The sequence below is a fragment of the Chiloscyllium punctatum genome, chromosome 11 (assembly GCF_047496795.1).
Source record: "Chiloscyllium punctatum isolate Juve2018m chromosome 11, sChiPun1.3, whole genome shotgun sequence".
Classification (NCBI taxonomy): Eukaryota; Metazoa; Chordata; class Chondrichthyes; order Orectolobiformes; family Hemiscylliidae; genus Chiloscyllium; species Chiloscyllium punctatum.
Genome location: NC_092749.1, coordinates 98,599,017 through 98,621,302, shown reverse-complemented (window position 1 = coordinate 98,621,302; position 22,286 = coordinate 98,599,017). Strand labels below are relative to the sequence as shown.

Sequence of the window (22,286 nt, the reverse complement as noted above, 5' to 3'; positions counted from 1 at the left end):
GAATTCTACCTCCAGGTAAATTGAAAATGTTTAGTCAGTGAATTTTGGGGAATACCTGCATGCTGTAGGTTCACCTTCTCCTCTAGCTACAGGTCACACTGATTTACTGTTTCTCTATTACAGTCAAGATCAGGCCTCCTTCCTGCTTGGCCTCATGAGAGACCACCAGAGCTCCAAGGCCTCTCTCCTCAAAGTGATTGAAAATTCTGAAGCTGTGGCCGTGATCAAATCGAGTCTATTGGATCAAGAAGACTTAAGGAGAACACTGTCCAGGGTACGTACTGCCAATGCCCATCAATGTCTGACTGCTGGAGCCCTGCAGGATTGGAACTAATTTTAACAGAATCCTAACATCATCAGTCAGTTACAAATTCAAGGAATGGTTTGTGGATATTTCGCTATCCATCATTTCCCATCCATTGACTGACGATTCCAGACCGTGGCAATCTCCGAGATGCTGTGTGATTGGGGTAACGCTGTGATGTGCTCTTCAGGAGCGTCTCTCCCTCTCTCTTTCCTTCTACCTCTTGTGTGCAATCATGAGGAATGGGTTTCCTCAGTTGTCCCACACTTTACACATTATTCATCGTCAGGATTTGATTGAGGAACCAGGGGGTCACAGTCTAAGGATATGGGATAGGACATTCAGGACTGAGATGAGGAGAAATGTCTTCACCCAGAAAGTGGTGAGCCTGTGGAATTCTCTTCCGCACAAAGAAATTGAGGCCAAAACATTGTGCTTATAGAGGTTTATAAAATCATGAGGGTCATGGATAGGGTAAATAGACGAGGTCTTTTCCCTGAGGTGGGGGAGTCCAGAACTAGAGGGCATAGGTTTAGGGTGAGAGGGGAAGAAATTAAAAGGGACTTAAGGAGCAACTTTTTCACACAGAGGGTGGTCAGAGGATGTGGTGGAGGCTGGTACACTGACAACATTTAAAAGGCATCTAGATGGGTATATGAATAGGAAGGGTTTAGAGGGATGTGGGCCAAGCGCTGGCAAATGGGACTAGATTAGGCTGGGATATCTGGTCGGCATGGATGGGTTGGACCGAAGGATCTTTTTCTGTGCTGTATGTCTCTATGGCAGCAACTCTAAGGAGATAAATAGAGCTCTTTAAGGCTAAAAAGAAGAGAGAGCAGGATCAGGATATTGAATGGGATGAGTGGCCACAGTCATATTGAATGGCACAGCAAGCTGGCAGGATGGTGTCGTGCTGAGTTTGCTGTTCACCTTGCAGAGGGAAATTCCTCTTGGTCGAATAACTGAAGGTATTTGGAATGGTGGTGAGTGCTGCACGAGATGTCCAGCACTGACTCAGTGTTTAAGAATGGAGTGGAGTCATTAGACGTTAAAAATGAGCGTTGGGGTATATGGCTGGCTGAATGTTGGAGGTGGTGGATTGAGCAAACCGGCAGGTCATGTGATGATGCCTCCCTGACTGCCTTCAGCACCCGTCTGAGGTCAGCTGACCTCTGGTGGCCCCGCTCCCTGGTCCTCGGGAGTCAGGCACCGATGATTGATCTCCCCGGCAACCTGTGGCCATTGGCTGGCAGCCTGGGAAGCCTTGTCCTGCCCAGGTCCACCACTACCACCCCAATACTGAAACCATCACCTCTCTTTCATACAATCCCTACAGTGCGGAAACAGGCCATTTAGCCCAACAGGTCCACACCGACCCTCTGAAGAGTAACCCACCCATACGCTATTACTCTACATTTACCCCTGACTAATGCACCTAATCTACACACCCTTGAACATTAAAGGGCAATTTAGCATGGCCAATCCACCCCAACGTGCACATCCTTGGACTGTGGGAGGAAACTGGAGAACCCGGTGGAAACCCACGCAGACACGGGGAGAATGTGCAAACTCCACACAGAGGTGGAGTTTGGAATTGAATTCAGGTCCCTGGTGCTGTGAGGCAGCAGTGCTAACCACTGAGCCACCATGCCATTCTCTTTGGTCTCTACTTCCTTTGGTTCTGAATCCCAGCAATATTATTCAGTGTGGATTCCCTTTAAGATGGCCAGACTGTCTTTAAGAACAGAAGGCTGGACAGTCTTCACTTGCCTGGTGCAGACAGCACATGACGATGCTCAGTTCCTTTCTACGGTCGTCATGGTGATGAGGTAGCAACGGCTGGCCACCCCAAATGGTACTGATGTGTGTAGGTCAGGGTTCACATTCCTACTCAAGAAGCAAATGGTTTCCATTTCACCTCAGCCTCCAATTAACCTCTCCTTAAAACCCCTCTGGCTCACTGCCCCTTTGCCAAACCCCCATCCTCCATCCTTCAGGAGCTGTCAGTACTAGATATCATGTGTCCTTTTATTAATTTTTCTGAGGTGTCTTCATTAGTTAGAAGGCGATGTGGTTAAAGTTTGGTCTTCACTACATGGCCTGACTTTATTGTATTCTGTTATGGGTGAGGGGGGTGGCTAGTTGAGAGTGAGGTGCTGGAAAAACACAGCCAGTCAGGCAGCATCTGAGGAGCAGGATAATTGACATTTCAGGCATAAACCCTTCATTGGGGGGGTGTGACTAGTCTGTTCCACCAGATTACAGTCTACACAGTTAAGAGATGATTTCTCAGATATGTTACAAAGAGGCCATTTAGTCCTTTGTGTCTCTACTAGCTCTCTGAGCATTTTGATTCAGAGCTAATCTCGTCTTTTCCCTGCTTGCCTGTTTATCTTTTCTATTTAAAATGTTATCCAAGTCCTTTTGACTGCCTCCACTGAACCTACCTTCAAACATTTCCAGGTAGGGCACTCCACACTCTAACCACACACTGTGTGAAAATGTGCCAGCCAATGGCCACAGGTTGCCGGGGAGATCAATCATTGGTGCCTGACTCCCGAGGACCAGGGAGTGGGGCCACCAGAGGTCAGCTGACCTCAGACGGGTGCTGAAGGCAGTCAGGGAGGCATCATCACATGACCCGCCGGTTTGCTCAAACCACCATCCCACCAACATTCAGCCAGCCGCACACCCCAAAACTCATGCTTAATGTCCAATGACTCCATTCCATTCTCAAACACTTAGTCAGGTAGTGCACTCCACACTCTAACCATGCACTGTGTGAAAATGTTTCTCCCCTCACATCTGATTCTTTTGCAAAATTGTACCTGATCTGTTTGTGAGTGACAACAGTCCCTTCCTACCCTCTCTATCCGGTCCCCTCATGATTCTGAAAAACTCAATGCAATCTCCCCTCAGCCTTTCTGTCTCCGAGGTGAACAGTCCCAACTTCTCAAATCAATCCTCACAACTGAGGCATCTTGTTGCTGGAGTTATCCTCATAGACCTCTTTTCCACTCTCTCCAGTGAATTTACATCATTCCTAAAGTTATACACAGTTCTCCAACTGAGGTCTAATCCCTGTGTTGCATATGGTTATCATTTTCTCGTTACTGTTGGACTCGATGCCACTGTTTTTGATGCCTAGAATACCACATGCATTAAGAACAGCTGACCTGCCACCTTTAATGATTTCTGTGCATGTATACCCTGCTCGTGTACTCCTTTTAGAATAGTACTTCTTATTTTATATAGTTCTTTGTTCCACAGTGTATCACCTCACATTTGTCCATGCTGAACTCAACCTCTCACCTACCCACCTACTCCACCAAGGTGTCAATGTCCTGTTGAAATTCGACACTGTCTACCTCACAGTTTACAATCTCCCAAGTTTTCTGTCATCTGCAAACATTGAAAGTATCTCCTACACACTAAGATCTAGATCATTTGTATAATTCAAGAAGTGCAGGTGTCCCAGTACTGGCCCCTGGGGAACTCCACTACAACAAATACCAGGGACTCTTCATGGAGACAATGCATTGGTCAAACATGAATAAGATGAGCTATGAGTGAAGCATTGACTCGGCTTGTCATATTGGATGATGATGTGGATACTTCAACGTGTTGCAATCCAAATGCAAATGACACTTGTCTACCTTAAAGGGCTCACAAAGTTCCGCATTTATAAATCATTTTTAGTATTTATTGATGCATTTATCTGACTAACAAAGTTTCAGCTGCTCAACTCCATATTATTGGAGACATTGGTCATGGCCTGAACTTTGAGCTTTCACCATGCTGTTGTGTTGCCATAGTCTTACCAGGCCATAGGGGCTGCTCGCTCATTAGAGAGAGAAGTGGCTGGTGGTGATTTAACCTGAGGGCCACCTCAGGTGGGGGAAGAGATTGAGAAGGAGAGTCCTTCGTGGTAACCTCAAACCAGTGATGGGAATTGAACTCACACTGTTGGCACCACACTGCTCGGTAAACCGGCAATCCAGCCAGCTGAGCTAAGCCAATTCCCTTCGCCCTGCGACATGTTTGTTCTGTAGCTGTGGACATCCTTTCGAACTTTCAATGGAGAAACTGTGTGGAAGGTATTGTCGGGATCAAATGCTTCTCTCTCTCTCTCTCTGATTCTCTTTCTTGCTTTCTGTTGTCCAGCATGAAGTGGTGAAGTCCGAATTAAATGGAACTCAGGAACAACTGGATGGATTCACCTCGAAAGCGAAGCAACTATTGGGTGAATTGAAGAAGATTCACGGCTGTGACTCAGTGCCTTTCAAACAAGATCTGGATAGTGTCGTGGACCAATGGCTAGACGTAAGTGTAATCCATGATTATGTTGTTTTGAGGCCCTTCAGTGTTCCTTTTGACTGGAAAAGAATACAAATCCTTTGTGGCCATTTATTTTTTCATTGTTCCCTCAATCACACAGGGCTACTTAAGCATACAGATGGAATTGGATGTCTTGAACCTGAGGCCTCTTTGTATTAATGAACTGCCAGTGTTACGAACCAGACCAAACCCCCTCAAAACATAGCGAGGAATTAGCCTAGACCCAAACCCTTATCTTACGTTGAGGCAAGTGTAAGGTGCTGCATTCCAGCTGTAATTCGATTGGTCAAACTACTCAGCTTTAAGGAAAACATACTTTATTCTGACAGCATGGTTAAAATACAAATGAGAAATATTTAACAAAATGATATATCACTTAACTACTACACATCAACTGTTCCAGTAAAGCAGCATCCCATAAACACACCCTTGGCAAAGGCAAATTCAGCAAAAAAGGATTTCCCTCACTTGCTACCTTCTCCCAGTCTAGGAGAAGGAACACCAACAGAATGAAGCTAGCAGCCGAAAGAGAGAGAGAGAGCTGTATCTAGCAGCTTCAACTCCAATACCCCAACTTCAACAACTGAAAGCAAAACTAAAACCCTGGCTGTGTGAGCCTGACTCCACCTACTCATGCCTCTCTTGTTTAACTTAAAAACCACAAAGCTATTAACTCTGCTTTCCATGGTGTCAGTTTTACAGCACTCTGTCTTCAAGAGAAACAGGAAGAACAAATCCTTCTTAAAGGCACATATCATCCCCCAAGTTAATGTTGCACAGATCGTGCTAAAATCACACAGTGAAGTTCTTTTCATGCTGTTCTGAAGTTCTGTGAGCTACTGGGAAACTGCACATTGTCAACACCATACTGAGAAACTGGTAGCTGTTTCTGGGCTGGTGAGATTGTGCGTACGAGAAAAAGACTCTGCTGTGTTCGGAGTGGCCATTTTTATTAATGGCTGTATGGGCACCTTCTCCACCAATAGGTTTCTGAGCGACTGGACGACAACATTGAGAGGCTGAGCAAGAGCCTCGCTCTGTGGGAGGATGTGCTCAACACCAGCGACGAGATTGACGCCTGGTCCAAAGGTTCTGTCTCTGAGCTCAATGAAATGATTGGCAACTTGAATGACAGCCAGAGAATGGAAGGGAGACTGCTGGAGTTCCAGGTTAGTGACCAGGGGGGAACAGGAGCCAAAACCGATGAAGACCCCAAATCAAACACCCCCTTAAACTGAGAAGTGAAAATGGTGGCTCTGGTGACTGTGTCTAAGGGGGGAAAGTATGACTGGGATTTGGTCTGTCAAATAGCTGCTTTCGTTGTGTGGCTAGTGATATATAAGATAATCAGAGGGTTAGATCAGGTGGACAGTGAGAGCCTTTTCCCTCGGATGGTGATGGCTAGCACGAGGCGGCATAGCTTCAAATTGAGGGGTGATAGATAAAGGACTGATGTCAGAGATAGTTTCTTTACTCAGAGTAGTAGTAGGGGCGTGGAATGCCCTGCTTGCAACAGTTGTAGACTCGCCAACTTTACAGGCATTTAAATGGTAATTTTGTGGATGAAAATGGAATGGTGTAAGTTAGATGGGATTCAGATTGGTTTCACAGGATGTCGCAACAATGAGGACCTGTACTGCACTGTAATGTCCTATGCAATATGTTCTAGTGCATAGAACAAAAATGGCAGCCCCTACGATTGGTACTTAACTCTCCTTTGCTTCGCCTGTCAGTTAACAATGGCTGTTGTGTGCTGTATGTATGCTCTACCCAAATGGCAATTGAGCTCCTCTGTCCACTCTGAGAAAATGCTTCTGGCTGTTGGCATCCCAGGATGCTGCCCTCCTTCCCGATAAATGCAGATACAAGGGCGTGTTGCTGCAGCAAGAGCTCCTTATCTCCCCACTTCAGTGCCCTACCCAATCCCTCCTGTGATCACCTTCTGCCCTCAGTGTAACAGAGGCTGCGATAGCTGGATTGGTCTGTACAGCCACCTACGGACTCACCCTAAGAGTGGAAGAGAGTCATCCTCATCTACGAGGGGCCGCTGATGGTGATGATGCTCTAAGACTGTAAAGCGGCAGCTTAAAGGAGTCAGGGATGCGCTATGCCCATCATAAGGGCCCCTTTGACGAAGGCATGAGTTTGATTTCGAGATGGGTGAGGACCTAATCTTCACTTCAAGTCAAAACCCTTGAAATGCCTTAAGCAGACTATTGAGTCAAGCCTGTTTTCCACTCAGAATATCACGCTGTAGCCATAGCAACCTACTTTACAACACCCAACCTCATTGCTTCCAGGACTTGGATGGGAAATGTTATGGCCAGCAGGACTGTTAGCCCTTTCCCTGTCCACCATGCTGAAACTGGTTTGGAATGACGCAGAGTTTGCAGGGCAACACATAGGTCATTTGGCCCAACAACAAGTCTTTATGTTTGACATGAGATCCCTCACACCCTGCTTTGTCAAATCCCATCCAGCATACCCTGCTCTTGCTTTCTTCGTCATTTACTTCATCTACTCATAGAATCCCCGTAGTGTGGAAGCAGGATATTTGGCCCATCCAGTCCACTCCAACCCTCCATAGAGCTTCCCATCCAGACCCCCTGTGTCCCTGGGGGAGCCTGCATTTCCCCAGGCTAATCCACCTAGCCTGCACACCTTTGGACTGTGATATGAGAAGATTGTGCAAACTCCACACTGACAGTTGCCCGAGGGTGGGATCAAATCCGGGTCCCTGGTGCTGTGAGGCAGCAGTGCTAACCATTGATCCACATTGCCACTCTATTCCATCTGGTAGCCAGTTCCATATTCTCAGCTGTCCCTCAGTAGAGTCTCCTATCATCTTCTTTGCATTTATTAATGACTATTTTATGTAGATTGCTGCTAGCTTTTGACAAGAGGAAACATGTTCTCAGCCACCTGCTTGTTCCTCATAGGTTTTGTCATTACCTCTCCAACAACATGCAACAGTTTTGTCCCATATGATTTGGTGATGGATTGGAACCACCCTCTGCTGATCTGTAAGGCCTCTATTTAACTCCCTAATACATCAGGGCTACCACCCCCTTAATGAATTATCAGGATTAATTCAGACTGAAATGTGAATAGCTTCCTTCCTTCTGGGTCTCAATGAGCCTCTTTGAATTGAGTTTGCATCTCCCGTGAACTCAGCTGTTTTGAAGTCCATTTTTTTGACTCCATTCTCCTTTTTTGGTTAATGTCCTTTAAAGAACATTTCGGCTCAAACTACATTAAATTTTCCATTGAGTTGATCTGACCACTGATGCTTTCATCTTGTTACTGACTTGCAGTCTGACCTCAAAGCTAAAGGGGAGAAACTCAAGACCCTACATTCTAAAGTCTGCGAGCTGATGGAGATAGTCAAATGTCAGGAGCCCCCTCCTGTACTGCAGGTAACTGAAAGCTTTCCACATATTTCCCTCCTACTTTTGCATGTGTTCTATGAACTGCACTGCCTGGACTTTCATGTTGAAATGTTAAATTTTCTCGCCTTGGCTCGCTGAATTAAGTAATCATGGAGGAATTTGAAAGCTGTTTGATATGTTTACTGGGTCTTGCTTCATGTGAAGGTCGGAATTTTGTCACATTCATGGCTGTGGTCAGATCCAATTATTCACAGCAGTTGGTGTCTCTGACAGTAGGAGTATTGACTCAGGTGCCTGTGACGGAACCTCCAGCAGCAGGTGGCGCTGGTGAGAGAGGACTACGGGCTCGGCAGCTTGAGCTATTATCCCTCTGTCTCCAGCAACATGTGGCAGTGTTGAGGGAATACACAAATTATTTCCCCAACCAGATGTAAGCTACGGGCTTTAATTCCATCTAAATATTGTGTCATCTCTGTTTAACTTTCATTTCTCTTTATGTTTGTAATGGCCTGTGGAATAAAGCTCTCTGCTTCAAGATCTTTGGGCTGTGTGTTCAAATCTCATGTTATACACTCACACATACATGCACACAAACGTACATACATACACATACACTCACATACATGCACACAAACATACATACATTCATATACATGCATGTATACATGCACACATACATACACATACATGTATATAAACACACACACATACACACATAATCTAATTGAGGTGTTTGTTTTCCCTTGTGTTTCTCCTACTTACTTGTAGTCACCACAATGTGCATTGATCACCCTTCACCATCTCCACCTGTCAGTAACCCATTTCTCACACAATCCCATTGCCTTGAAGTCTCTTGCTACCACATCCTTCAATCTGCCCTTAGGTGTTCCTCTTGTTCTTCACCTTGACAGATTCTCCTCCATCACTCACCCTCACTACATTCCTTCTTTTCCTTGGTGACAAATAACCTTAGCATTTCAAACACCTCTTGATGACTTTATTGGGGACTACCAGATTCTTCTCTGATCCTGTGATGTGTTCAAAGATCAAAGAACAAAGAACAAAGGCAATTACAGCACAGGAACAGGCCCTTTTGCCCTCCAAGCCTGCACCGATCCAGATCCTCTATCTAAACCTGACACCTACTTTCTAAGGATCTGTATCCCTTTGCTCCCTGCCCATTCATGTGTCTGCCTAGATGCATGTTAAAAAATGCTAATCATGCCCGTCTCTACCATCTCCACTGGCAACATGTTCCAAGCATCCACCGCCCTCTGTTGTAAAGAACTTGCCACGCATATTTCCCTTAAACTTTTCCCCTCTCACCTTGAACTTGTGACCCCTAGTAATTGAGTCCCCCACTCTGGGCAAAAGCTTCTTGCTATCCACCCTGTCTATACCGCTCATGATTTTGCAGACCTCAATCAGGTCCCCTCTCAACCTCCGTCTTTCCAATAAAAATAATCCTAACCTACTCAACCGCTCTTCTTAGCAGAGCTAGCGCCCTCCATACCAGGCAACATCCTGGTGGACTTCTTCTGCGCCCTCTCCTTTTGGTAATGTAGCGACCAGAACTGTACGCAGTATTCCAAATGTGGCCGAACCAAAGTCTTATACAACTGTAATATGACCTGACAAGTCTTGTACTAAATACCTCGTCCTATGTAGGAAAGCATGCTTTATGCCTTCTTGTCTACTCTACCGACCTGTGTTGCCACCTTCAGGGTACAATGGACCTGAACACCCAGCTCTCTCTCTGTACATCAATTTTCCCCCAGGGCTTTTCCATTTACCATACAGTTCACTCTTGAATTAGATCTTCCAAAATGTATCACCTCACATTTGCCCAGATTGAACTCCATCTGCCATTTCTCTACCCAACTCTCCAATCTATCTATATTCTATTGCATTCTCTGACAGTTCCCTTCACTATCTGCTACTCCACCAATCTTAGTGTCATGTGCAAACTTGCTAATCAGACCACCTATACCTTCCTCCAGATCATTTATGTATATCACAAACAACAGTGGTCCCAACACGGATCCCTGTGGAACACCACTGGTCACAGGTCTCCATTTTGAGAAACTCCCTTCCACTGCTACTCTCTGTCTCCTGCTGCCCAGCCAATTCTCTATCCATCTAGCTAGTACACCCTGGACCCCATGCAACATCACCTTCTCCATCAGCATAACACGGGGAACCTTATCAAATGCCTACTGAAGTCCGTGTATATGGCATCTACAACCCTTCCCTCATCAATCAACTTTGTCACTTCCTCAAAGAATTCTATTAAGTTGGAAAGAAATGACTTTCCCTGCACAAAACCATGCTGCCTATCACTGATAAGCACATTTTCTTCCAAATATTAATAGATCTTATCCCTCAGTATCTTCTCCAGTAGCTTCCCACTCACTGATGTCAGGTTCACCGGTCTATATTTACCTGGATTCTCCCTGCTACCCTTCTTAAACAAGGGGACAATATAAGCAATTCTCCAGTCCTCCAGGACCTCACCCATGTTCAAGAATGCTGCAAAGATACCTGTTAGGGCCCCAGCTATTTCCTCTCTCACTTCCCTCAGTAACCTGGGGTAGATCCCATCCGGACCTGGGGACTTGTCCACCTTAATGCCTTTTAGAATACCCAACACCTCCTCCCTCCTTATGCCGACTTGACCTAGAGTTATCAAACATCTATCCCTAACCTCAACATCCACCATGTCCCTCTCCTCGGTGAACACCGATGCAAAGTACTCATTAAGAATCTCACCCATTTTCTCTGACTCCATGCATAACTTCCCTCCTTTGTCCTTGAGTGGGCCAACTCATTCTCTAATTACTCTCTTGCTTCTTATATACAAATAAAAGGCTTTGGGATTTTCCTTAACCCTGTTTGCAAAAGATATTTTATGACCCCTTTTAGCCCTCTTAATTCCTCGTTTCAGATTGGTCCTGCTTTCCCGATATTCTTCCAAAGCTTCATTTGTTTTCAATTGCCTAAACCTTGTGTACGCTTCCTTTTTCCTTTAGCTAGTCTCACAATTTCACCTGTCATCCATGCTTCCCTAATCTTGCTGTTTCTGTCCCTCATTTTCACAGCGACATGTCTGTCCTGCACTCTAATCATTTTCTCTTGGCCTCGTCCTTTCTCGTCACTCACAAATCCCATTGGTGTCCCAGCCTCATCCATTTCTCTCCTTCCATTTTCTGCTGCTACTGACCCAGTGTCCTTGAGGCTCCTCATTTTCTGCAAGTCCTCACTGATAATCTTTACACCTTTACTCCTCCCTGGGCTCAAAATCACGAAACCATTAAATGATGGTTGATGGAGACGGTGGTGTTTTAAAGTCAAGATTAGAGCGGTGCTGGAAAAGCACAGCAGGTCAGGCAGCATCCGAGGAGCAGGAGAATCGACGTTTCAGGCAAAAGCCCTTCTTTCCTGATTCTCCTGCTCCTCGGATGCTGCCTGACCTGCTGTGCTTTTCCAGCGCCACTCTAATCTTGACTCGAATCTCCAGCATCTGGCGATACCCACTTCTGCCTACAAAGGATTGAGTCGGGTAGATAGAGAGAAATAAAAAGGTATGATTTAAAACTACAGCTGGACCACCCGGGGGTGCAGTCAGGAAAGAGACTGTAAGACTGGCATTCATGTAGCGCCTGGGACAGCCAATGCAGTGCAGTCGCTGTTGTAATGTTGAAGCACCTTCTTCACACAGAGCAGATGGATACCAGGCGTGACTTCATATGGCTGAGTATCAACGGGAACCTTTACGATTGGGATCTTTCGCGAGGGAGTCGGGGGGGGGGGTCAGGGCACGTGGAAACAAGCCGGGTGAATGAGTTGAGGTAGGCTGGGAAGGGTCTCCTTCCTTTTGTTGCTATGTCAGCCCGAATATTCCGGTTCATCATGGTCCTGTACCCACAGGCAGCGGAAGCTGAATCGCGGAAGAAGCTGGAACATGCTCAGGGGGTGTCCGAGGCAGCCAGAGAGACGCTGAAAGATTTCAGTGCCCAGAAAAGCCAGATGGAGAACTACATCGAGAACCTCACTAACTGGTTACACACGGTGGAGCGATCGCTGTCCACCTGCGCTGAGGGCTGCGATGCCGAGGACCTGAGGAGAGTGAAGGTATGGAGGGAGACGAGGAGGCGGGTTAAGGGTGGATTGTAATGTCTCGCTGCATTCCAGGCCCCCTCCCCGATGCCAAGCCCACGATCTTGTCTGCTTGTTTCAGGAGCTGGACCTGGAGCTGGTTAATCAGCAGAGCAGCATCGACACGGCCCGAGAGAACCTGAACAGCTTCTGCCGCAAGTACCACTCGACGGAGCTGGGGGGCTTGGGCAGCGCGCTCACTGAGCTGATCAAACAGTACGAAAGCATCAACCAACTCTCCTCCAAAACACAAGCCAGGCTCCAGGAAGCACTGGAAGAGCATTTCACTGGTGAGCACAAATCTCCATTCGAGTGTATTACACAGAAGGAGGCCCTTCGGTCCAGCTGGTCTCTGCTGGTGTTTATGCCATCCCACCCTTAGTCATCCCACCCTCGCTAGGGCTTCTATTCCTTTATTCTCGTCTATTTCTCAAGATTTCCCTTCAAGTGGTGGAATCACAGAGGACGATTCAGCCCATTCAGAAGGTGGCCATTCTGTCCATTCCTCCTGTTGTGATTGTAACGAGTTCAGCCAGGAGAAAGTGAGGACTGAGAAAGCTGGAGATCGGAGTCGAAAAGTGTGGTGCTGGAAAAGCACAGCAGGTCAGGCAACATCCGAGAAGCAGGAGAATCGACATTTCAGGCATAAGCCCTTCATCATTCCCGAAACGTTGACTCTCCTGCTCCTCGGATGCTGCCTGACCGGCTGTGCTTTTCCAGTTGAGCCAGGTAGACCTCATAGACTCTGAGTTCCCCGACCAGTGTTGTTAACCTGGTCCAATCAGGGAGCCCTGGCTGACAGATATAAACAGGAGTGTCAGAGGTTCTGTTCACTCTGAGAGCTGGCTCGGAGGAAGCTGGGCCGGTGTCTGTTACCAGGAGTGTGTAGATAAAGGGTGACATAGTGATGGGATACCTGTGGAATCATAGTCATAGAGCTGTACAGCATGGAAGCAGAACCTTCGGTCCAACCCGTCCATGCCCACCAGATATCCTAAATTATTGTAGTCCCATTGGCCAGCAATATTATTTCAGTGGCGACGAGAGTGGGATACTGAGTCGATAAGACTGCGTTACGCTCATTGGAAGATAAAGAGAGGATGATCGAAAATGCCCCAGTTCCCAAGTCTGGGAGCTTAGGCCTTTCCTTGAACTGGTGAATTATCATGGAAAGTGCATACTTAAGCTGTCTCCATCCTGACACCCTTACACCTGCTATTGAGAAAGAGTCAGCCTTGGAAATGGTCTTGTGGCCTTTAGGGAAGTGAAGAAACAGCTACCTATTGTCTGAGGTGTTGGCACACTGTGTTCCCAAGCATGATCTGGTGCTGACATGCAATGTCTCTCTATAAGGTAATGGGGTAGCTTTGACTCACAGATGGCCCAATGGAGAGGAACACCCAGTAGCGTATGCGTCCCAGACTTTGGCTGACGCAGAGGGCAAATATGCCCAGATGGAGAAGGAAGGTTTGGCGGTCATCTTTGGTGTGAGAAGGTTCCACCAATACCTTTACAGATGTAAATTTGTAATCACATCAGACCACAAACCCCAGCTAGGGCTGTTCAAAGAAAACAGAGCTTCAGGCCAATTTCAGTGGCGGACTCTACGTGCGTACAAACACAAGTTGGACCACCATCCAGAAGGTCAAGTAGCAAATGCAGAAGCTTTGAAACCGAAAGAGAAAATGCTGGAAATCTCAGCAGGTCTGTCAGCATCTATAAGGAGAGAAAAGAGCTGACGTTTTGAGTCTAACGAAACTTTGACAAAGGGTCAGTTAGACTCAAAACGTCAGCTCTTTTCTCTCCTTATAGATGCTGCCAGACCTGCTGAGATTTTCCAGTATTTTCTCTTTTGGTTTCAGATTCCAGCATCCGCAGTAATTTGTTTTTATGCAGGTGCCTTGAGCTGCCTGCTGCTGGCAGATACACCACCAGGGGTACTACCACTGGAAGAGTCTGTAATGATTTTAAATTTTCTAGATACCCAGTCACCGCTGACAATATCAGACTGTGGATGTAAAAAGATTCTGTCCTGGCAAAACTGAAACAGCAGGGAATTTGAATATTTCCTGAAGTCAAGTGGCATTTGGTATATGAAGACAGCTCCCTACCGTCCATCACCCAATGGTCTGGCAGAAAGAGTAGTCCAAGGTGTACAAAGTCCAGCACTTTTGAAGTGTCCTTCCTCTTGTGATACAGAAAGTAGAGCAACCAATTTACGCACAGTAACCTCCCATTAACGGTGATGTCATCATGATCAGATATACTGGCTTATCTTGGTCGTGTTGATTGAGGGATTGGGGAAGCTGAGCTGTAATTCTTTAAGTAATGCCATCTAATCTTTTACGCCCACTTGAAAGGGCAGGAATGACCATGGGATTAATGTCTCAGGCAAAAAGGCAGCATCTTTGACAATGCAGCATTCCCTCAGTACTGCACAGAATCGGATTTGAAGACACAACCTTTTGACTTATTACTCTCCCTCAGTGTTAGCCACTTCCTTGGAACTTCTTGTTACTCTCCGTTTTTCCGTTTGTCACTCTCCCTCAATGTTACTCACCCTAAGTGGTAACCTTTTGTTACTCGTCCTCAGTATTAGCATTTATTACTCTCCCTCAATGTTGCTATTTGTTTCGGTCCCTCAGTGTTGCTTTCTCACTGTGTTCCTTTTCGTTCCTCTCCCTCAGTGTTAATCACCGACAGTGTTAATGTTTACTGCTTTTATTCAATGGGTCGTGTATTGCTCCCTGATGGTATTACTCACTGGGTTCTGAATGTTGAAATGTTTTCTGCTGCAGAGTGGAGTGTGAATGTCTTACTGTAATTGATGCTGCTGTTTCTGGACAGCTTGGCCCAACATTATTGATGGTACATGTGACGGGAACACTGATTCGTTTCTGTCTTTTATTATTCGGCAGGGTTTTTACAGGAGTTTCAGCAGTGGCTGTGTGATGCACGGGCGTCGGTGAAGGAATGTGATGACCTGTCAGGGGATGCCCATCTCATCGAGGAGAAGCTGCAGAAACTCGAGGTGTGTGAGCCTCCAGTGTACCGACTGTCGCTCTGGACTGTTTGTACAAACCACAATTTCAGTGAGATTGTAGGTTAATGTGCCAGAGAGAAGATTGAAACAGTGAGTCTTGTCTGCAGGAAAATCAACATTTCGGGCAAAAGCCCTTCATCAGGTCGGTTTTCCTGCTCCTCGGATGCTGCCTGACCTGCTGTGCTTTTCCAGCACCACTCTAATCTTGACTCTGATCTCCAGCATCTGCAGCCTTCACTTTCACCTAGTTTTGTCTGTCAATTAGTCCTGAGGTTACGAATCAATATTCACATCACCAAGTGCACGTTGAGCTCAAGGTAATGCTGCTACCCCTGTCCATTCTTGCTTCCCACTTTGATTCGGACATTTCTTTTCCTTATTCACTTGTTGGATGTGGGCGTTGCTGGGCGGGTCAGCATTTGTTGCCCATCCTTGGGTGCCATTTAACGTGCCTTGTTAAATTGCTGCAGTGTTGCAGGTGGACCCACAGTGTCCTTAGGCAGGGAGAATTCTGATGCCCTTTGGGAGGCGCTGAATCAGATTTTGCTGCTGGCCAGTTATTCCCAGCCAACACTGAGAGAGGTCACGATGACAGCATCCCTCCCACCTTTCAGCGTCCGTTCCACCTCTGTTAAGTTCTTCAGCTTTGCCCTGGCTGTATTTGCCACTTTGACTGGGACTCCCTGGGAGTTAAGCAGATCTCTGCCTTATGCAGATTCCTGATGAAGGGCTTGAGCCCGAAACGTCGATTTTCCTGCTCCTCGGATGCTGCCTGAGCTGCTGTGCTTTTCCAGCACCAGTCTAATCTTGACTCAAATCTCCAGCATCTGCAGTATCCACTTCCACCTCTGCCGTAGCTACCTGTTCCAGTCATTAGGTATCGAGTAAGTGTTAATGGAGGCGAGGTGTGGTGGGAAGGGTGGTGGGAGGCATAGGCACAGGATATAAGGGACAGGGAAAGAGTTGTAAACTTCCTGTATTGAGCCAAAGTCGCTACCTTCATCTTTTTGAGTTTTCTCCTTGGCGGGGAAGTGTCATTCTCATTCACTCAGTCATTGGCTGGAATTTTATAGACTGTACTCCAGCCCTGCACAAGGGTAGGTTGGCAAAAGCAGTGTTGCTCTGACATCAGGGGCTAGGGTATAGTCCAGACATTATGAGTGAGTGTCCTTTCCATTAGCTACGTTTACGAGCTCGGTCAGAACGCGTTTCACTCACGGGCTGGTCTGGTGCTTGTATTGTCGCCCACAGGAATTTCTGACCAGGGCAAGCGTAGGGCAGAACAAGCTGGATGCCGCAGTGGCTGAAGGAAACAAGCTCGTGCCGCATTTGCCCAAACCCAGTGCCTCGCAGGTTCAACAGCAGCTGGCAAACAGCCAACAGGAATGGGAGAGCTTCCTCAATCAGTGCCAACAGAACAGGAAGACTCTGGCAGACTATGCAGAAGAGCTGACCAGGTAATTGTCAACAAAGCACATGGTCGGGTATTAAAGCCCTGTAAGGTAGCAGCTGGGCCTCAGACCTTCACCTTGAAGTCCAGAAGGTTGTAAGTTCAAACCCCCACGCTGTCCTGAGGTTTGAGAACATCGCCCCGTTGAGTGCAGTGCTGAGGGAGTGCAAAGCCGCCATCTCTCCGATGAGTCATGAGGTCTGCGCCCCCTCAGAATCCCATGGCACTATCAGAAGCAGAGTGCTCCCATTCATCCCCCACCCCACCTCTGAAAAGCGACTATCTGATCGTTAACTCAGTGCTGACATTACAATAGCGATGACAGGGTGAAAGGATTACAAAAGGGGTTTGTAAGAAGAGGGAGGAGGTGGTGTCGCGGGAGCAGTCACTGGGCTGGGGTAAAACCGGGGAGTCAGTGGTTGAAATCCCTCTGCATCAGTTCAGTAAGTTAGTCTCAGCAAAGATGCTAAAGATGCTATCGGGTTCTTGAGGCATGGTGGTACCTCTACTCCCAAAGACCCTGGGTTCAGGTCCCACCTGCTCTAGAGGTGACTCTGAATAGGTTCATTAAAAATACCACAATAGGTGTTGCACAGGTATAAGTTTTTAATTTCTTAACGTGAACTCAGAACCCAATGAGTGTGGCTCACAGACCATGGGAAAGCCTGCCCTAGCATCTCGCTGTGGGGAACTGCACACAGTGGGGATATTGATCAGTATTCCCTGCTTAGGCACTTGTGTATGTACTCTTGTGTCGTTCCGTGCTGCCCATCATTGTCTTGTGTCCCAATGATGTCTGTGGCAGCTTCGAAAGCCTTCACAAGAAGCTGAGTGTGTGGCTGCAGCAAGCAGAAGGTCGAATGGCCACAGAGTCCATCGGAGAGAACACCAAGAACATTCCCATGATGCGGGTGGAGGTGGAGAGGATGGAAGATTTCTATGAGGAGATTCAAGGACACAGGTAGGCAACTTGGTTAGTGTGATTAGTGAAAAGACCAAGTGATGCTTTATCTCTTTAGTATTAGAGAACCCACAGTGAAGCATTGAAAGCTGTCCCCTGAGGTCAGTTTGGAGGGGGTGGGATTTAATCAGTTTGGAGAAGGGGATATTTAATCAGTTTGGAGGGGGTGGGATTTAATCAGTTTGGAGTGAGAGGTATTTAATCAGTTTGGAGGGAGTGGGATTTAATCAGGTTGGAGGGAGTGGGATTTAATCAGTTTGGAGGGAGTGGGATTTAATCAGGTTGGAGGGAGTGGGATTTAATCAGTTTGGAGGGAGTGGGATTTAATCAGTTTGGAGTGAGAGGTATTTAATCAGTTTGGAGGGAGTGGGATTTAATCAGGTTGGAGGGAGTGGGATTTAATCAGGTTGGAGGGAGTGGGATTTAATCAGTTTGGAGGGAGTGGGATTTAATCAGTTTGGAGGGAGTGGGATTTAATCAGGTTGGAGGGAGTGGGATTTAATCAGTTTGGAGGGAGTGGGATTTAATCAGGTTGGAGGGAGTGGGATTTAATCAGGTTGGAGGGAGTGGGATTTAATCAGTTTGGAGGGAGTGGGATTTAATCAGTTTGGAGTGAGAGGTATTTAATCAGTTTGGAGGGAGTGGGATTTAATCAGGTTGGAGGGAGTGGGATTTAATCAGTTTGGAGGGAGTGGGATTTAATCAGTTTGGAGTGAGAGGTATTTAATCAGTTTGGAGGGGGTGGTATGTAATCAGTTTGGAGGAGGTGGTGTTTAATCAGTTTGGAGGGGGTGGTATGTAATCAGTTTGGAGGGGGTGGTATGTAATCAGTTTGGAGGGGGTGGTATGTAATCAGTTTGGAGGATTGTGGGTGATGATTCTAATGCCTTCCCCTCCCTGATTACATCTGGCTCATGGGCGGCCTCCTTGTCACATGATCATGGCACAAAAGGAGATCTTTTGGCCCATCATGCCTGTATTTTCCCATCATCCAATTTGAAGCCCTTTTATAGCGGATTAATGCTGTTGGTATTCAGGCAGGTGACGCAGTTGCTGCTCAGAAAGCACAAAAGCAGACCTAGAGGTTTTCCTGTGGGCTCCCGGGTTCGAGGTCCCCTCATACGAAGGCACGCAGTTCCTGATCGAGGTACCCAACAATAGGATGGTCCCCACTGAGCGCCAACTCCTTACCCTGGCATTCAACCCTCTTGTAACGTACCCTCGTCCAATCCTTACTCACTGTGACCTGGGCACCTTGTCATCCTGGGCCTCTGGTGGCAGCTTTGCTGGTTGCTGCCTACGTCTGATTGGCTGGGGCTTCGCACCTGGGGTCCTCAATCCAAACGGTGGCCATTCTAAATGCCTGAGAGGCAAGTAATACTTCGGGCCCTTCCCCAAGGGTCTCAGTGGCTCTCAAGTGTGTGTCATCCCTGCCACCTTTATTCCTTCATTCATGGGATAAGGGCGTCGCTGGATAGGCCAGCATGTATTGTAAACCCTAGAGAACAGTTTAGATTCAGCCATTTTACTGTATGTCTGGATTCAGATATAGGTTAGACCAGGTATGGACAGCAGATTTCCTTCCCTAAAGACCATTAGTGAACCAGGTGGGTTTTTCCCCAACAATTGGTCATCCTTAGACATGTGATTCCAGATTTTAAAAAATTGAATTCAAATTCCACCACCTTGATGGGATTCGGACCTGGGTCCTCAGTACATGACCTGAATGTTCAGGTCCAACGATAATACTATGAGGCCGTCACCCTTTCCCAACAGGGAGCAGATATTGTGGAACTCCATTAACCTCCAATAAATACTGTCCATTGACAGCATACTGTGAGAAACAGGTATCCAGGCAACTTGTTACCTGGGTTTAGGGTGAGAGGGGAAAGATATAAAAGAGACCTAAAAGGCAACTTTTTCATGCAGAGTGTGGTGCATGTGTGGAATGAGCTGCCAGAGGAAGTGGTGGCGGCTGGTACAATTACAGCATTTAAAAGGCGCCTGGATGGTTACATGAATAGGAAGGGCTTAAGGGATATGGGCCAAGTGCTGGCAAATGGGACTAGATTAGATTGGGATATCTGGTCGGCATGGACGGGTTGGATTGAAGGACCAGTTTCCATGTTGTACATCTCTATGACTCTATGTTACGAGTTGTGGAGAAGTTCACTGGACCTGAAACGTTAACTCTGCTTTCTCTGAACAGATGCTGTCAGACCTGCTGAGTTTTTCCCAGCAATCTCTATTTTTTTTTGTGCCTTGATTTCCAGCATCTGCAGCTCGTTGGGTGTTTTTTTTTAAGAAAATAGAGTCACTTGTTTGACTCACGGCAAGCACAGCAGTGCAGCAGAGTTTTTGTAGAGAGTGAAGAGGCATGACAGAAGATATCATGGCTTTCCAGTCAAGCGCCAAGGAACTTGCAGTCACAGTGATTCTCTGTGACCATGAACACAGGTCTCTCTCTCTCCCAGTGTAAGGTCATTCAGGACATGTAAGGCTCACCGTATCTGGTATCTCAGCCCAGTAACCCGGCCAACTGTGGGAACCTGGATAATGTCACCTTTTTTTTTTGGCACATGTGGAAATTTCAACTTTGCTGCAAATTTGACGATCATGTTTCCGGCCAATGGTGTGTGAATGAAAATTAAACGGGCTTCGATGGTATCTGGAGCTGCTTGTTCTGCATTTTTTCTAGTTTGCCCACCAAATGTGACCATCCTTTCTATTCTCTTTCCTGGTTTCAAATTTCTAACACTCCAGTGCGCCTGGTCACTTCAGGAATCATACAGGAGCTTCCATTAAGCCTGTGCTGGCTCTTTGAAAGAGTTATTCAATCAAGGTAGCAACGTTAGGTCAATAATGCATGACCTTCTTCCGAAACTAGAAGAGAGATTGTGTAGTCCCTAATTACAGTGGCTCAGTGGTTAGGCACTGCTGCCTCACAGCACCAGGGACCCAAGTTCGATTCCAGCCTCGGGCGACTGTATGTGTGGGTTCACCCCTGGCACATTCTCCCCATGTTTGTGTGGGTTTCCTCCAGGTGCTCCTGTTTCGTCCCACAGTCCAAAGATGTGCAGGTTAGAGTGGATTGGCCATGCTAAATTGCCCCATTGTGTGCAAGGATAGGGTAGTGAGTATGGCACTGGGTGCGATGCTCTTTGGAAGATCGGTGTCAATCTGATGGGCTGAATGGCCTGCTTCCACACACTATCGGGATTCTGTGATGTCAGCCCAGAATGCTGGGTTTGTTGAAACAAGTTCCCTCCTGGCCTGACCCCAGCACTGAGCAGCCTGATAATTCTGGCTTCTTGCCTTTGATTACACATAGTGGAGAGGCGATGATGTCGTGGTAGTGTCTCTGGGTGAGTAGTCCAGAAGCTGAAAATGTGTTGCTGGAAAAGCGCAGCAGGTCAGGCAGCATCCAAGGAGCAGGAGAATCGACGTTTCGGGCATGAGCCCTTCTTCAGGAATGAGGAAGGTGTGCCAAGTAGGCTAAGATAAAAGGTAGGGAGGAGGGACTTGGGGGAGGGGCGTTGGAAATGCGATAGGTGGAAGGAGATCAAGGTGAGGGTGATAGGCCGGAGTGGGGGTGGGGGGGGCGGAGAGGTCAGGAAGAAGATGACATCCCGAAACGTCGATGGACACACTTTCCTCATTCCTGAAGAAGGGCTCCTGCCCGAAACGTCGATTCTCCTGCTCCTTGGATGCTGCCTGACCTGCTGCGCTTTTCCAGCAACACATTATCAGCTCTGATCTCCAGCATCTGCCGTCCTCACTTTCTCCTCGAAGAGTCGTCCAGAAGGCCAGTCTAATGCTGTGAGACATGGATTCGAGTCCCACCGTAGCAAACGATGAAATACAAACTCGATAAAATTCCAGAATTAATAAAATATCTCATATGGCCAGATTGTCATAAAAACCCAATTGGTTCAGTGAGGGAGGGAAGTCTGTTGTCCTCTGTAATAGCCCATTAAAGGGGCAGTCCATTCCTGTGAATAAAATTTAACAGGCTTACAGAGCCACCATTCCTTTGCTGTGGAGATGGCAATGTGTGTTTGCTAAATCAATGGATAGCTTCGAATCTCTCACTAAGTGCAAAACACTGAATGTGTTGGATCCCATCTTGTCCCTGCATCTTTAGATTCAAGTTCACAAATACTGAATTTTGATTCTGTATGTGTCCAGTGAGCCTAAAGTAGGGGAAGCCTTCGTTCTGAAATAACAGTGACACACATCCGCAGAACGTCGAAGATGGAATGGGAAAGCTTTGGTCAGGATAATGGCTTGAAGCCAGGTCGAACAAACGGGTTTTAAAAGGACAGATAAGGCTGCTTTTACCCAGTCCTGGAGTGGCGAGCTGGGAAGCCTGAGGGATAGTCTCGGAGAACAGCAGGAAGTCGTTGTTCCCGGATGCATTCCCAGCAGCTGGGACTTTCCTAGGTGTTGAGCAGCAGGAAGGTTGAAGGTCCACTGAAGTGATTGAGGTCCTAAATTTGGGGCAGTCTTCTTCCCCGCTGGCAACATCTTCTGCCACGTTCAGAGACTGACAACCCAGTGGAGACAGTGACCGAGTAGGAGCCCAAGGGGGTTTTGGTGCCAGAGAGGATCTACGCCCATCAAAGGGATGGACATCCCTTAGCTGC

General features: G+C 47.0%; 1 protein-coding gene across 16 annotated transcripts in view; it reads left to right on the top strand.

Moving 5' to 3' along the window:
• LOC140483251 (nesprin-1-like) overlaps positions 1-22,286 on the top strand; it is a 585,321-nt gene that overhangs the window by 219,215 nt on the left and 343,820 nt on the right. For all 16 annotated transcript variants that reach the window (XM_072581374.1, XM_072581386.1, XM_072581377.1 and 13 more), the window contains 9 exons: positions 124-274; positions 4,469-4,627; positions 5,629-5,811; positions 7,957-8,058; positions 11,959-12,162; positions 12,269-12,476; positions 15,105-15,217; positions 16,481-16,686; positions 17,485-17,640. In XM_072581374.1, the coding sequence (XP_072437475.1) occupies positions 124-274; positions 4,469-4,627; positions 5,629-5,811; positions 7,957-8,058; positions 11,959-12,162; positions 12,269-12,476; positions 15,105-15,217; positions 16,481-16,686; positions 17,485-17,640 (1,482 nt within the window). The remainder of the gene's footprint in view (positions 1-123; positions 275-4,468; positions 4,628-5,628; positions 5,812-7,956; positions 8,059-11,958; positions 12,163-12,268; positions 12,477-15,104; positions 15,218-16,480; positions 16,687-17,484; positions 17,641-22,286) is intronic.